The sequence below is a fragment of the Epinephelus lanceolatus genome, chromosome 20, assembly GCF_041903045.1.
Source record: "Epinephelus lanceolatus isolate andai-2023 chromosome 20, ASM4190304v1, whole genome shotgun sequence".
Classification (NCBI taxonomy): domain Eukaryota; kingdom Metazoa; phylum Chordata; class Actinopteri; order Perciformes; family Serranidae; genus Epinephelus; species Epinephelus lanceolatus.
In genome coordinates, this window is record NC_135753.1 from 20,227,559 (window position 1) to 20,243,061 (window position 15,503).

The 15,503-nt window shown below is 42.3% G+C and overlaps 1 protein-coding gene across 1 annotated transcript; it reads right to left on the minus strand.

The window, feature by feature from the left end:
- Positions 1-240: 240 nt before the first annotated feature.
- LOC144458892 (solute carrier family 22 member 13-like) lies at positions 241-14,558 on the minus strand. Its single transcript, XM_078162701.1, has 10 exons — positions 14,112-14,558; positions 6,439-6,542; positions 4,035-4,189; positions 3,501-3,672; positions 2,513-2,633; positions 2,322-2,416; positions 1,930-2,144; positions 1,698-1,806; positions 821-1,015; positions 241-713 (listed from the first exon to the last, which is right to left on the minus strand). Exons 1-10 carry the CDS (start codon positions 14,484-14,486, stop codon positions 635-637), a joined length of 1,620 nt encoding a protein of 539 aa, XP_078018827.1. The 5' UTR covers positions 14,487-14,558; the 3' UTR covers positions 241-634.
- Between the last annotated feature and the right edge of the window lie 945 nt (positions 14,559-15,503).

Here is a 15,503-nt window from a genome sequence, read left to right on the forward strand (position 1 = left end):
TGAAGTGAACCACTGGAGGGCAGTTCCAGAGATACCAACCCAACCTGTTGTCTTTTAGTACGGTTGGCACAGGTCCACTGACTGTAAAAGCTGGTCTGTATAAAATAAGAAAAGTGGCAATAACATAGATAACGATAATATATGTAACTCTACATAACTTATGTAGCCATAAAATGCAGTCAGACCACTATAACTACCAGATATCTGGAATAGAGTCTATAATGGGAAAACAAAATGTGAGGCACAGTTAAAAGTCCAAGAGCAAAATATGCTTCAAGTTTAATCTTGACACCGATGACTGAGATCAGATGATACAACAAATGATTTTATAACAACTACACATATGCAGAATTTTATATATAAACAAAGTCAAATTATGAAAATATCAAAATCTTCTGTACAGGCAAAATAAATCTGACAGACTGTAGATAACCAACAAAAAACTTTATTTAATAGCTTACAAATGAAAAAGTTATTTATTTGAAGCTTTAAATTTTGGTGACTGCAGACTGATAAATCCATGTTAAATAAATCAGTTAGAAATCAGTTAACTGAAACAACAAGAAATTATAGTTGATAGTTTCATACCTGATTATGAATCAGGAAAAATAAACGATTACGATATTAAATGATTTCAGTACAAATTAATGCTTGTGTCCGTCGGTAGCACTGTAGCACTGTATCTGTTCGCAGCAGGTCCAATACCTGGTTTCCTAAAATTAATCAAAGAAAAAAGGATTATTAACACATAGAATAAACTTAAAATAGTTAATGTAATTTGAAGATATATGTATATATTTTCAAATCCAGCATAACTCACTTGAGCTCAGCGTGGTCCTGCAGTTCAACATTGAGGGTTTCAGGCAGTAGTAAAGAGAAACCTGCAGCAGCAATGGGGACGACACCGTATATCAGCATGGGGATGGTGTGATGGTAGACGCCCAGGAGCCTGATCAGTGGCGCAAGGATGCCCGCCACACGAGCACACGTGGAGTTTAGACCTACACCATTCTGCCTGAAAGAAGTCATAATGGACTCGTCAGGAATCAAACACTGATTGGGATGATTTTAGTAACTATAGATGAAATTTCAAGAAAATACATAGTGGGTTCCTATACAAACACAGATATGTACAAGGGGAAGAAGATAACAGATAAGAAGAAAAAGGCAGTAATAACTTTTAACTAACAATATCTTTTAAATTCCTGAATATTAAAGGATAACTTTGGCACCTTCTTAACCTGGACCACATTCCCTCATTCATCCTCATTCACATCAGCCTCTTTGATCAATCTACATGGGGAAACAGGCTCCAGCTTGAAAAATGCCAAAGTTATCCTTTAATTAGGGACCAAAGTGATATCATTACTGCGTAAAAAGGAGATTCGGGAAATTCAGGTGTAGGTTTTTAAATATGGAGTATTCATTGTTGTTAATGCAGTGTCCAGTGTTTAGTATTTACAGTGTAGTTACACAATATTAAAAAAGCAGTCTCTTGTTCACCCTCTTTTTAAGATACTAAGAACATCACTAAGTATTGGAAATGCAGTCTAGCGTTGCTATTTGTGGTATAATTACACATTTATCACAGTAAATGTCATTTAATAGAAAACTAAATGTATCTCAGTATTTAGACAGATATCAGTGTTACTATTTTTTGATGTAATCATCACAAGGAGCAGAAAAAGTGGCATTACCTTAAAATGGTTGGGTATAACTCTGCAGTGTAAACATAGGCTGTGTCGAAAGAGGCAGTAGCAGCAAATTTCCCTATTACGGCTATGATTGTTACCACCACAGGAAGATCTGATGGGTAAATAATATGTTATAAAACCATACACTGTACCTGTCAGATAAACACTGAAAAATTCACACCTTTATAACAAATGTTTTCAGATCATGAGAACATATCTGAGGTTTCGAACAAACCTTTTGGGATAGCAAGGACCAGGAGGCATGCAGCACCCCCAAAGAACAGGTAGCCTACTTGACATTTTCTCCTTCCAAGATGTTGAACTAGGGTCAAAACACTCAGGTTTGCTGGTACTTCGACAACACCAAAGATGAACTGTGTGAGGTAGATATTCAGGCCAAAACTGCCAACATTCAGGCTCAGTCCATAATACAGAAGACTTATTGAGAACCTAGTGTTGGAGAGTCAGAAATACGTTCAGTTAAACAGTATCATTGTGACAAATGTGTGCTATTAAACCTGTAGCTATTGCATATCATTGCTAAACATGACTGATGTATCTGTATAATGATCGCCAGACTGTCAAAGACAGTGGCATGAACAATAATCCTAATTAAAGAAGACGTACCAGTTGTAGCCCATTATGAAAGTACGTTTTCTCAAATACGATATTCGGAAGATGTCCAACATGTTTCTTCTCTCCACTGTTCCCTCCATTTCAAGCTAAAAAAGTAAGAGTTCAGTTTTTGAAAATGTTTACATATGACAAAAAGGTTTGTTATATTTTGGCAGAAGTCAAGGTGTGATGATGCAGCTCACCTTGTCCAGCAGATGTTCTGGGACCGTCTTCCCGTTAACCCTGGCTGCCCTCTGGAGCTCCTTCTGTGCCTCCACCTTCCTGCCATGGGTCATCAGCCAGCGAGCTGACTCTGGGAGAAACCTGATGGAACACAAGTTCAAAATGACAAACCATGACTGTGATGTTAGGCCCAGTTCAGACCAAAGATTCACGATGAGACAAAACCATTTTGGAATGTTGGAGAGAAAAGTTGCAGCGGTCTGAGCTCAGCTTATTATTGACTAACTTATTGGCACTTCTTACAGTCCATCTGATGCCCGTTTTGTTTCTGTTTTTCACCATTTCATCACTACTACAAATGCAACTGTAGCCAGTCCCCCAATCCCAAATGGATCCCTTACAGACTTGTTGACTCAAGCCCTAAGCCCTTACACACCTAGGACCAATTCCATTTCTTCCCTTTAGCCCTTGTCTTGGCCCTTCCCCTTGGTTTTGCACATTCACGTGAGGGGAAGTGGTGTCCCAATTCTCCATCAGGTTAAGAGCTAACCTGTCAGAGAATTGGGACACCACTTCCCCTCACGTGAACGTGCAAAACCAAGGGGAAGGGCCAAGACCAGGGCTAAGGGGAAGAAATGGAATTGGTCCTAGGTCTGTAAAGGGATCCATTTGGGATTGGGGGACTCTCACTATCACTATCCTCATTCATATTTTAAGAAGTGACAAATTATATTTAGCCACAAAATAAGCCTGAAAAGCTGGAAAGCAGAACAGAAGTACAGAGAGTTGTTGCATAGAGATGATACACCGTCTTATCTAGTTGCATTGGTGTGAACCAGCAGATTTTTAGAACTTTTCAGAACAGAACGTTGCAGGTAGTTGCATGTTTCAACTTGTCTCATTGCAAAACTTTGGTCTAAACTGGGCTTTAGAATTAAAACCTCTTTGTTTTGTGCTTGACGCACTTTATGAACTTGTTGAAGTATTGCACTCTGAGAGGCTGCTCACCAGTACAAGAATCCTAGGAGGAGGAGAATAGGACTGTAGAGCACCAGCTGCAGGATCCTCCAGTTGGGGGTTAAATAGGCAATGCCAGACAACAGCATCAGTCCAGCAGGAAAGAACAAAATGATGGACATTGTGCAAAGAGCAGACTTAGATGAGTGAGTCCACTCCACTCCTATAAAACAGATGATCACACATTATTTTATTTCAGTGGTAACAACAGTGTTGAGTTAATAGCCTTGCACTGATATGAATATTTATATATTTTTACAAATGTATGACTAACGGTTGCCTGCTCAGTGTCACAGTCATGCAGTGTGGAATTGAAGCTACTGATATAAAAGATGAAGAGGTGGAAGACATGATTCAAATCTTCCAGGTTTACTTTATATGCAGATGAGCTACAGGTGTCTCGGATGATCCTGATGTTAGGCATCCATGTCAACCCCCCCACCACTATCATCTCATTAGTTCTGATTTTAGCATTTCTATTTCATTCAGTGAGTGTCCTTAGTCACAGATGAACAGTATACTTACCCATCACAGATGTGTTCATTATAATGACACCTCCTGAACTCCCACAGAAAAATTTTAAGACCATGTAAACATAGATGTTTGGTGAGAAAGCAGCACCCACACCAGACAATAGTAGGACAAAGAGGCAGAGGAGGATTGCAAAGCGTCGCCCGAACCTACAAACAGAGAAGAGTATTTGTTGTAAAGGATACAAGGTGAATCTAAATACTATTTATCTTTCACTGTTTGCTTATCATAGAAGGAGATAGATTATTGGGTAGATGATCCCTTAAAGAAGTATTTCACCACTGAAAACACAGCTTTTCATGAAACTATGCTGTCTATGCAGTAAAAAGATGTAAATACTTTTGAAATTAGAGCTACTAAGGTCACCGACGTCAGAGGTGTATACTTAACATGACGTCAGAGGTGTATACTTAAAATTAACTTCACCTCCTTGTGGAAAAGATATTATGACGCCAAGAGAATGATCAGCTTGCTCCTCTGATAACAGGCATTGGTTGTGAGTCAATATGTGGATGGATGGTGAAGTAAATGCTAGACACAGTGGTTCTTGGGTAGGGTGTTTCAGGAATGTCAGGAAACCGGCAGGCAGAATTCAATGCGATCAATGTAAAGCGAGAAACTATAAATGAGGTGAGGTGACATTCCAACGATCTAGTTACATGATGTAACTAGATAGTTTTACAGGTAGACTGTAATTCAGTGTTATTCATCCACAGTCATTTATCATTTGATGAGAATTATTACAGCTCCTCCTGCGCTGCTGTTGTGCTTGTGCAGTGAACTAACCCTTTGCTGCCTAGAATAGTCAAATATCAATTGACCCTGCTTATCCAGGCCTAGTCATGGGGGCAGTAGGCTTAGCAAGGTAGTCCAGACGTCCCTCTTTGCAGCAATGTTTTTGAGGTGTTTTTAGGCCAGATGAGACATATATAATCCCTCTAGCATGTTCTGGCTCTACCCGAGGGTCTCCCACCTGTTGGACACGCCAAGAAAACCTCTTACAGGCATTGCCCAGGCGGAGCCTGGTCTGGGAGATTAGATGCCCAAACCACCTCAACTGGCCCCTTGCAATGTGAAGAAGCAGCGGCTCCACTCTGAGCTCCTTAGTCTATCTCTAGGGCTGGGCCCAGCCATCCTACGGAGAAAACTCATTTTGGCCGTGTGTACCCGCTATCTAATTCTTTTGGTCACTACCCAAATCTCATGACCATAGGTGAGGGTGGGAACATAGATGGACTGATAAATTGCGAGCCTTGTCTTCCAGCTCAGCTCCCCCTTCACCACAACAGTCTGGCGAAATACCTGCATCAATGCTGACACTGCACCAAACTGCCTGCCCATCTTGCGCTCAATTATACCCTCCATTGTACACAAGACACTGAGATACTAGAACTCCTTCGCTTGTGGCAGTAGGTTACTCCCAACTCCAAGGGGGCAGTCCACTTTTTTTTCCCAGCAGAGAACCATGCCCTTAAACTTGGAGACACTGAAGATCGTGGTTTAGGTTCAAATAATGTTGACTTTTGGTTTCACGAAGCCCAGTCTCACTCCCAAGTCTTTGAAATTCGGTGCTTGGGCAGTGACTTGCGGCGTCAGAAACCAACCAAAAAAGGCATCCATGAACTTTTGCCTGATATGCAGCCGGTTGCCATTATATTTTAACAGTGCTTGGCGGCATCAGGGGGGAAACGCGGCAGGACGGGGATGAAATGTCGCATCCCGAAAGAAACCTGTTCTACTTTACAAAGCCTAACCAAGCGTTTTTGTTGCCTAAACCTTATCACATGCTTTGAGGGAAAAAAATGTCAATTCATGGTGTTGTAGCAACGTAGTGCAAACGATAAATTTCCTGTGAAGGGGTAGACAATGCATGTAACAGACAGAACTTGACACAGCGTCCCACAACATCAACAACCAACACACCCAGGGTATCTTGCACATCGTATGTGGAAGTGGAAAGTCCATGACCAAGCACGTCAATATGTGACGAGGTCGGAGTGAGAATGTGTTGTTTCACATGGAACCTCCTGGGCTAAAGTCCTGTGTTTGTTTGTATGTTTTGTTTCTAGCTCTTCATACTAAGTCAGTCACTCTGAGCACCTAATATTGCTGACAATGGGTTTACATTGGGCTTAACCAAAAGCCAGGGTGTCTCATACAAATGCTAGAGAGTGTCTTGTGCATCTATATGTGATGCCGAGGGCCACTGACCAAGTTATTGTATTTGACAAGCTGGGAATGATGACGCGTTGGGTGACACCCACAAGTCTTGTACTTAACACAAATTATAATTATCAAGGTGACAGCTGCTGTGAAATCAAAATCCCCTTCAGTCATACAAAGAATGACAACTATTACTTACGTTGGAGGTTAAAGTGTATATGTTATTGGTCCTCACCTGTCAGAAATTGCCCCAAACGTCAGCGCTCCAAACAGAAAACCTGCCATGTAGATGGACTGTGAGGCCTCGATCCTACCGTTCTTGTCACAAACCAGATCAAACTGAAAAAAGAAAATGATGTTGAAAAGAGGAGAAAGGACAGTGGTGGACCAACATGAAAGTTCATGAAAGTGTCACCTGAGAAAAGTACAGATATCTTACCAGAAATTGACTTGAAGTTAAAGTCACCTATTAGAATATTACTTGTGTAAAAGTCTCAAAGTATCTGATATATATTGTACTTAAGAATCAAAGTGGTTTTGTGATATTAAATATACTTAAGTATTTAAAGTAAAAGTACAAGTGCTGTTAATAAAAAGCAAGCGATCAGAATTTTGAGAATTCCGAAGTTTATTTTCTCTTAAAATATAAACCAACTTAAAGGATTTCAAAAAACCTTTGACCTCTAGCACTGACACACAAATCTGTATCTCACTGAATTACTACCACCCTCTCTGCTGTGGGACTCCACTTTCTGCATCATGCAGTCAGCCTCATTGGCGAGTGAAATTCTACTCACATAGTTGCTAGCATGTAGCATCTAATCCAACATGCAGCCTGGTCTTGACTTTAAATGGAAAATTAACTGCTGCTTTGAAAGCACTTGTTTGTACTTACCCTTACATCATGAACCTATGACCTCATTTGCAAGCTAGGACCACTGATTCACCAAACCTGATTTTACTTTGTAGTAACGAAGTAATGAAGATGCTTAGGGGAAATGTGTTAGAGTAATAGTATATATTGTACTTCAGATATGTAGTGGAGTAAAAGTAAAAGTTGACAGATATTTAAAAACTTACATAAAGTACAAATACTTCCAAAAACATTTAAGCACTGTAACTATGTATTTTTCACTTTGTCTTACTTCACAGATCTTTTTTTTTTTTTTTTTTTTCCTACTTGTCTGCATTGGTCTTCATAGCTTAGCGCCACAAAAGGGTGTAAGCTTCTTGTGAAGACTGATGCACTGTTAATCTTGCAGTCAAGTATTTTATACCCATAATGCGTGGTTATGACCGTCACCCACCCTCCCTGGAGACTAGCCTAACAGCCTTTATTGGAAAAACTTCCTAATTTGAGCAAGAGAGGGCCGTGATACACCAAAGTGTGTCAAGGGGAAAGTAAGGAAACAAGCAAGGGGGAGGGTGCAAGTGCTTAAGTCCTAAGTTATATAGTGACAGTGCATGCGGAGAAGAAGGAGGAAAAACAAACAAACAAATAAACAAACAAACAAAAAAAAAAAAAAACGGGAGAAACAGGCAGTGTAGCTGATGTATTGTGGCCTTGAGGTGGTTGTGCTCCATGCAGATTATCAAAAATAAACATACACATGTCTACTATACTGTACTGAAAAACAAAAACAAAAGAGAAGTCTATACTGAACACCAAAAATGTGAGAGTCTTGGTGGAGGGGGAAAGCCCGATTGTAGAGAAGAGTTGCCAGCGCGGTGTGGTAGGTTTGAGAAGCAAGTGGGCCCCTTTGGAGTGATCCCATCGGTTCTTTGCGATGCGTCACGGAGCTGAAGTTTCGAACATGCATGCGTGTATTTGAACCCTCCCAATGTGTTTATGAAAACCATCACCAGGGTCCAGGGCCAGCCCTGCGGGGGAAGGGGGGCGGTAAGGCACCCCAAGACCGCAGGAGCACCCAGACCCCAAGACCAGGGAGCTGCAGAGGCCGCAGGACACCACGCAGGCCCAAGGACCCGGGGCGGCAATGGCCGGCACCCCCAGAGAGCCAGAGACACACCCTAGACAGGCTGGGCAGGAGGGCCCGCCCACCCACCGCCTGACGCAGACCGCCCCCAGGTGTATGTGGTGCTTTAAATTGGAGAACAGATAAGGATGGTCCAGGGGGCAGCATGGAGGGCTACCGGACACCACTGTCCCATAGCCTGCCCCATCATGAAGCCCCCCAATCCATCAGTGGTCTGCACCTCGAAGAGTGAGTGTATGTGGTGCATTAAAACTGTGGAATGTGTGGTAAGTGAACTAAATGTGGTTTAGGAGGCCAGGCCAGTGTAGGCCCGGCCCGAGGGCTGGAGGGATGGATGGGAGGGGCAAGAAGGTGGCGCCAACCAGACCCCGGCGCCGCGAGGCCCCCAGCGCCCATGGACAGCGGGCCAGGCGGGCCCCAAGGAAACCCAACGGGCCCCCACCCAACCCCGCCCCCCAAGCAACTGCAGCATCAGGCCCCCGCAATGGTCCCGACCTGGGCCACACCGCCCGCAGCAAATCGACCCCCAGCAGAAGAACGAGGCGCGCCACCAGGGTGCACGGACGACGGGCCCCACCCAGCCCCCCCGAACCCTGATGCGCAGGAACACAGGCCAACCCGCAACCCCGCCAGTACCCCCCCAGACCGCCACAGACCCAAAGCCAGACCCCCAGCCCATCCGACCCGCCCCCCACCGCCGGCCGCACACAAACGGGCAGGCCCACACTGCGCAGCATCAGAACACCCCCCGCGGGCAGCACCCAGACCCCACACCAGGCCCCCCAGCCTGGGGGAGGACCCCGGGCCCGCCCGAGGCCGGGAGAGAGGAGCAGGGAGGGACGGGGAGAGGGGGGAGGGAGGAGGGAGGGGGAAGGGCGGGAGCAGAGCGAACCACCAGGGGCTGAAACAGCCCCCCAGGGGGGACCGGCCACACCACCCCAGGCCCAGGGAGCACGAGGAGACCCTGCCCCCCCCCAGGCACACAGAGCGAGCAGTCCAGATGCACCCGCCCCCAGGGGAAACCGCCCGGCCCCGCGATCCCCCACAGAGCCAGGGAGCAGGCCCGGATTCAAGGGGGAGAAGGTGCACCTAACACATGCTTAAGACCTTGAGTTCTGATGAACCGCTGTGGTATATTGTGGTGAGAGAGATAGAGGGATTAGGGGTTACATCATTAACAGAAACACGTTACATATTACACAACTTTCTTTCACAACTCATCTTTCTTGAGTTGTAATATTTATATGTACAGGTGGCATATGCTCACAGGCTGAGTGGCACTATACAGACACGTTTAGTGAGTGAATAAATGGTGACCATTTTTCTGTAAAGTATGTTAATTGGTTTCTGTGGCCAGCAGATACTTTCTCCAGCGAAATATGTTCTACAAGGAGATTCAGCCAATGGTTGATGTTGAGGGTCTGTTTATCTTTCCAATTGACTAGGATTGTTTTCTTGGCGATGGCGAGAGCTACAAGAAGAGAGTTGCAGTGGCTGTTTGGGAGGTCAATTGTCATCAGGTCACCAATTAAGCACAGGTTGGGAGATAATGGGATCCTGCAGTCCAAAATGGAGGAGAGTTTTTGAGTGACTGTTGACCAGAAGTGCTGGACGGGTGAACATAACCAGAGTGCGTGAAAGTAGGTGTCTGCAGTGTTCTGAGTACACTGAGTGCATGTGTCAGATTGACTAAAGCCCATTCTATTCATCTTTTGTTGGGTGATGTGTGTTCTGTGGAGTACTTTAAATTGGATAAGTTGTATATTAGTGTGTCTTGTCATCTTAAATGTATTTTTGCATATCTGAGTCCAGAAGTCAGGGTCCGGTGATACACCCAGCTCTTTTTCCCATTTTAAAATTGGTAAATGTATAGAACTGGTCTTTGACAGTAATTTATAAATCTTAGAAAGGTTCTTCTTATTACTCGGAAAAAGCTTTGTAATATGTTTGGCAAATTCTGGTGGCTGCAAAGTGTCCTGAGGCGCTGGAATTCTCCTCTTGAGTGTTTTTATCAATTGTAAATATTGTAGAAAATTGCCATTTCTTATTTCAAAAGTTTGAAATAAGTTTGTGTATGTCATAAGTATACTGTCTTGGAAAAGGTGATGGAGATGAGTAACTCCCTTCATCTCCCATGTGCTAAAATGGAGAGGTCTTTTGTTAATTTCAAAATCCAGATTGTGTCAAATTGGAGAGAGCAAGCAAGGTTCTATCAGAGAGTTTGTGATTTCTAGTGTTTTCCACCAGGCTGATAAGGTGGAAGCAATCATTGGGTTCTTAAAACAGTTATGACATCTGAGTGTAGTGGTGATAAACGGGAGGTCAGAGAGTTTTATATTGTTGCAGTCCGCCTGTTCTAGTTCGAGCCAGGAGTTGTAGTCTTCGTTAGGATATAACCATTTCAATAGGTATTGTAGCTGGTTAGCTAAATAGTAATGTTTAAAGTTAGGAGCGTCCAATCCCCCTTCCAATTTGTTTTTCTGAAGGGTGCTTAGGCTAATTTTTGCTGTTTTGTTCTTTGAGTAGAATTTTATAATTGCAGAATCTAATGACAGGAACCATTTCGATGTGGGTGTGAATGGAATCATGGAAAAAAAATAGTTAATTTGGGGTAGAATTTTCATTTTAACTGTGGCTATTCGTCCCAGGAGGGAGATGGGAAGATTATTCCAGCGCTTCAGGTCACCACAGATCTTATCTAGCAGCGGGCTAAAGTTCAGGTGGACCAGGTCTGATAGTTTGGGTGAAATATTTATGCCTAGATATCTTATGTTGCCCACAGGGAGAGAAAATTTTTGGTCTGCAGGATTCCAAGAGTTCTCCGTTATTGGCAGTATTGTCGATTTGGACCAGTTGATGGAGTAGTCCGAAAGTTTAGAAAAATTTGTTATGAGATTAAATACTTCATGTAAAGACGATTTCGGTTCTTGTAGATAAAGTAAAATGTCATCGGCATATAGATTAATTTTATGCTCTGAATTGGCGGAATGGATACCTATGATCTTGCTGTTCTGACGGACTGCCATAGCCAATGGTTCGATGAATATTGCAAACAGTAGAGGTGAGAGTGGGCACCCTTGTCTGGTTCCTCTCTGCAAAATGAAGCTTTTAGATGTGATCCCGTTGGTGGTGACTGTGGCCTTAGGGGAATTATATAAGGCTGATACACAGTGGATAAATGACTCTCCAAAGCCAAATCCACTCAGGGTGGCAAATAGGAAGGACCAGTTGACCTTGTCGAAGGCTTTTTCTGCATCAAGTGACAGAATAATTGCTTTTGTATTAACGCGTTGTGCTTTACTTATCAGATTAAGAACTCTTCTGACATTATTACTTGAGTGTCTGCCATTAATGAAGCCCGTTTGATCATTATGAATTATTGATGCGATTATTTTCTCCAGTCTAGAAGCAAGTGCCTTTGAAATAATTTTGATATCACTGTTGATTAGTGATAGAGGACGGTAGCTAGAAGGAAGTGTGGGGTCTTTGTCTGGCTTTAGTAATAATTTGATTGATTTTTCTTTATTGCGTTGGAGCTGATTAGCCAAAAATTTTCCTGATTTGTTACTGTGTTCAAAATTATTATATCTTAGTTGCTGTATGATAAATTCAGTTTTCTTTGATAGAATATTGTCCAGTTGCGATTTTGTACACTGTAATTGGGTCCATACTTGATCACTTGGATTGTTTGCATATTCCTGTGTTAGTTGTTTAATTTTTTCCTCAATGTTTTTTTCTGCTTGCAATTCCTGTTTCTTCTTGTAGGAGGAGTATGATATAATTTTTCCTCTGATTACTGCCTTCCCAGTTTCCCATATTAAAGATGGAGATAAAGTTGGAGAGTCATTGTCTTCAAGAAAGTTTGCCCACTCCCGTCTCACCATTTTGTCAAAGTCTGGGTCTTTAAGTAATGAGATATTAAAGCGCCATGTTGGGGACCGTTTATGGATGGTTTCTGTTTGCAGATTGAGTGATATTGGTGCATGATCGCTGATAATGATCGGGTGTATTTTTGTGGTAATTTTTTGTGAGATGGAGTTATTTAAGAGAAAAAAGTCAATTCTTGAAAATGAGCGATGCACAGGAGAGAAGAAAGTATATTCCCTCTTCGATGGGTATTTGTGTCTCCAGCCATTGCCAAGCCCAAAATCATCCATGTATTCCTGTATTACCTTAGCCGATTGTGATTACTTTGTGTGTACTGAGTTACTAGATCGGTCTAATGAAGCATTTAGGACTGTGTTAAAGTCTCCTCCAATTATAGTTGTCGAGCTGTCTGATAGGTTAGATAGTAGAGAGAAGATTGTGTGAAAGAAGGCTGGATCATCATTATTGTATATAATTTGTTAAAGATTGTTGCCTGAATAAGGCAAGATTGTTGCCTGAATAATGATGTAGCGGCCTTCTGGGTCTGTTACCGTGCTGTTTAAAGTAAATGGTAGTCTCTTGTGGACCATGATAGAGACACTTCTTTGTCTGTTGTTATAGCAGGATGAAAAAATTTGATTAAAATTTGGATCTTTAAGAGATTTTTCTTCTGACTTTAGCAAGTGGGTTTCTTGTAGGAGAAAAATATCTGTTTTCAATTTTGTGACAAAGTCCATCACTTTAATTTTTTTCGCCTGTGAGCAGATGCCATGTACATTCCAGCAAACCAAGTTTAGGTGTGACATTGACAAAGTGGGGGTTTTATCATACTGTGTGTGGGTATGGAGAATAATCTGTGTGTGTTTCTATGTGAGTTTCTATCTGCGTGGATTTTGCATGAGTATGTGTAATTGTTAAGTGTATGTATTACAGTCAACCGATGTGTCATGGTGAAGCATCGCAGAGTTATGGAGCAGAGCATTAGAATATATACAAGCATGTTCAACAACCAGAAGCGCCTGTGCCTTGAGGTATTCACAAACCTGAAAAACAAAGGGGTTACATGGAGTGTATTTGTGTGTGAGGTTAGGGAGGGGGAGTGAGTGAGAGGGAGAGGGGGAGGGGGGGGGAGGGACATGAAGGAGGGAAAAAAATAGAGAAGTAAAGGGAGAATGCTGGGTGGGGTATGTGAAGTGTACATTCACACCCTGTGAGATTTTTTTTTTTTTTCCTTTTTTTCCTTTTCACTAAGTCAGTGTTGTATTCATTATATATACATATATATCCATATATCCACATGTACATACATATACGTCTGCATATATACATACATACATACATATATACCAGGGCCGCACGATTAATTGCATTGCAATCGCAGGAATGCTTAATTATCTGTTGCAGGAGAAATGTGTCAGAATACCATTTTGAATGAAATATACATACATATATTTATTTATTTCAAGAATAGTGCAGCCCCAATATATATATACATGCATACACACATCTTTTGGTCTTTTTTTTTTTTTTATTCCTTTTATAATACAATTAAGCTATGGTTCTACTTTGTTTTGTGGTTTTAGGGGCATTTATCTCACTTAGAAGAGCCATGGGGTGGTGGTAGAGTGGCGGAACAGCTGCCCATCTATGTATAATTTGTCGACCACAAGAGAGGTTCTATTTCCCTTCTGCCTGTGCTATTTTAAAATGGGATATAACACTTTCCGCCTCTCGTTGATTTCCCTGGGGAACTGATCGTTCATACCGAATGATGTGCCTTTTAGCTCTCGTCCTTTACTCTTAACGAGCATTTTCTGCTGATAATGTTCGAATTTGGCGATGATAGGACGAGGACGCTGACCTCCTCGGGGTCCGAGCCTGTGGACACGGTGAAAGGTGATGTTGTTGACAGTCTCCGTCGGGATACTTCACAGATCAAAGAAAGAAAGTAGGGGCATGGCAAGGAATTACAGTCTTATTACACAGAGCTGAGAGACTGAGGGTCTTGAGTCTACTAGGGGCCCTTAGCTGTTAGCTTGCTTACCTCTGACATAATGCTCGAACCACCTACGGGAGTCTCATAGTCCCATCCATTTATGCATCCTGTTGTAGTGTTAATCCCATATGCTTCAATAGTTTCCAAATCCAAATCCACAGGTGTGAACATTTTACAGCTTTCATACTTCCCATCCTTATTCACTGGGATGGTGAGATTTCTTCGTCTTTCATCCGTCAGGTTTGGCCCACGCTCCAAGATCCAGTCAGTGTTACAGTGATGTGGAAAGCTCACTCCTGCAAACACCTGACCGATCACATCAAAAGCAGCAAACATGGTGGGGATGCATAATGCAGCCAATAACCGTTTCTGAAACAAACCAAACTCCCCAACCTCCTTTAGGATCTGCCCGAAGCTGGTCATAGTGATGTGCAGCTAAATCTACCAATGTTCTCCTTCAGGGTGCAGTGTGGGAGATGGATGTGTCAGGTTTAACATGCAGTATATCTTATCTAATTTATTAATAGTTAACCCAGCACATTATGATTTTGATATGGCACTGGGTTTAACTCATCTTTTATCAGGGAACAACACTTGTTACAACTCCATCCAAGTTCATTTGGATAAACTAATAAAATGAGAAATAACACAGATAAAGGCAATACAGGGTAACTTTACTCACCTCAGCTTCAACTTGTAAAGCCATAAAATGCAGTGAGGATACTATCATTATCCAATATCTGGTATGGAGCCTTAATCAGGAGGGAACATGAGGTCAGGCATTGTCAAAAGTTAGAAAAATAAAACCCCCAGTTGGTAACAGAAGTTAACTGGGTGGGCCTCGACAAGGCTGCTTTTTCAAGATAAGAGCTCCCAGTTGGTAACAGGAGTTTCACAGGTGCTCCTATCAACATGTAGCTAAATTTGCAGTGCTTCCTTTTCAAAGGGCAATGTGAGAGACACTAACAGTATAACTGACCTTGGTCATTAATATTTAACTTATGTGTTATGTGGTACTTGCATTCATCTTTTAGTAGGAAACAACAGCTGATTCACTGTCCCGCCAATTGTAAAATTTGGTATAGTGTGTCAATAAATGAGCACCAATACAGATAATGACAATAACACCACTTAAGGGGAAGCACAAATTACATAACGCACTGGTTCCCAAGTGGAGGCTTGCGGTCCAAAAGTGTGTTGCGGATCCATTCTGAATGGACCACAACTGATTGTAAACGTGTCATATTTCTAAAAAGACACACTTTATTTTGAAGTATGGTGAATTTCAGGCACAAAGATTTTATTTTGAAGTCCCGTTTCCTGCTGTAGAGTGAGTGAATAACAACTACTTAACAGAGTCAGCAAACTAGCTCAACAACATGGCAAAACACAGTTCTGACACTGAATATAATAAACTGCGTGGACCTTGAACAAATAACT

Bases quoted from the DNA above. Each gene is read 5' to 3' on its own strand.
- LOC144458892 (XM_078162701.1), bottom strand. From the start codon at position 14,486: ATGACCAGCTTCGGGCAGATCCTAAAGGAGGTTGGGGAGTTTGGTTTG. The intron at 6,543-14,111 runs GTAAGCAAGCTA...TTCTTTTTTCAG, and splicing joins GTTCGAGCATTATGTCAGAG to TTTGATCTGGTTTGTGACAA. The intron at 2,634-3,500 runs GTGAGCAGCCTC...GTGTTCCATCAG, and splicing joins CTCCTAGGATTCTTGTACTG to GTTTCTCCCAGAGTCAGCTC.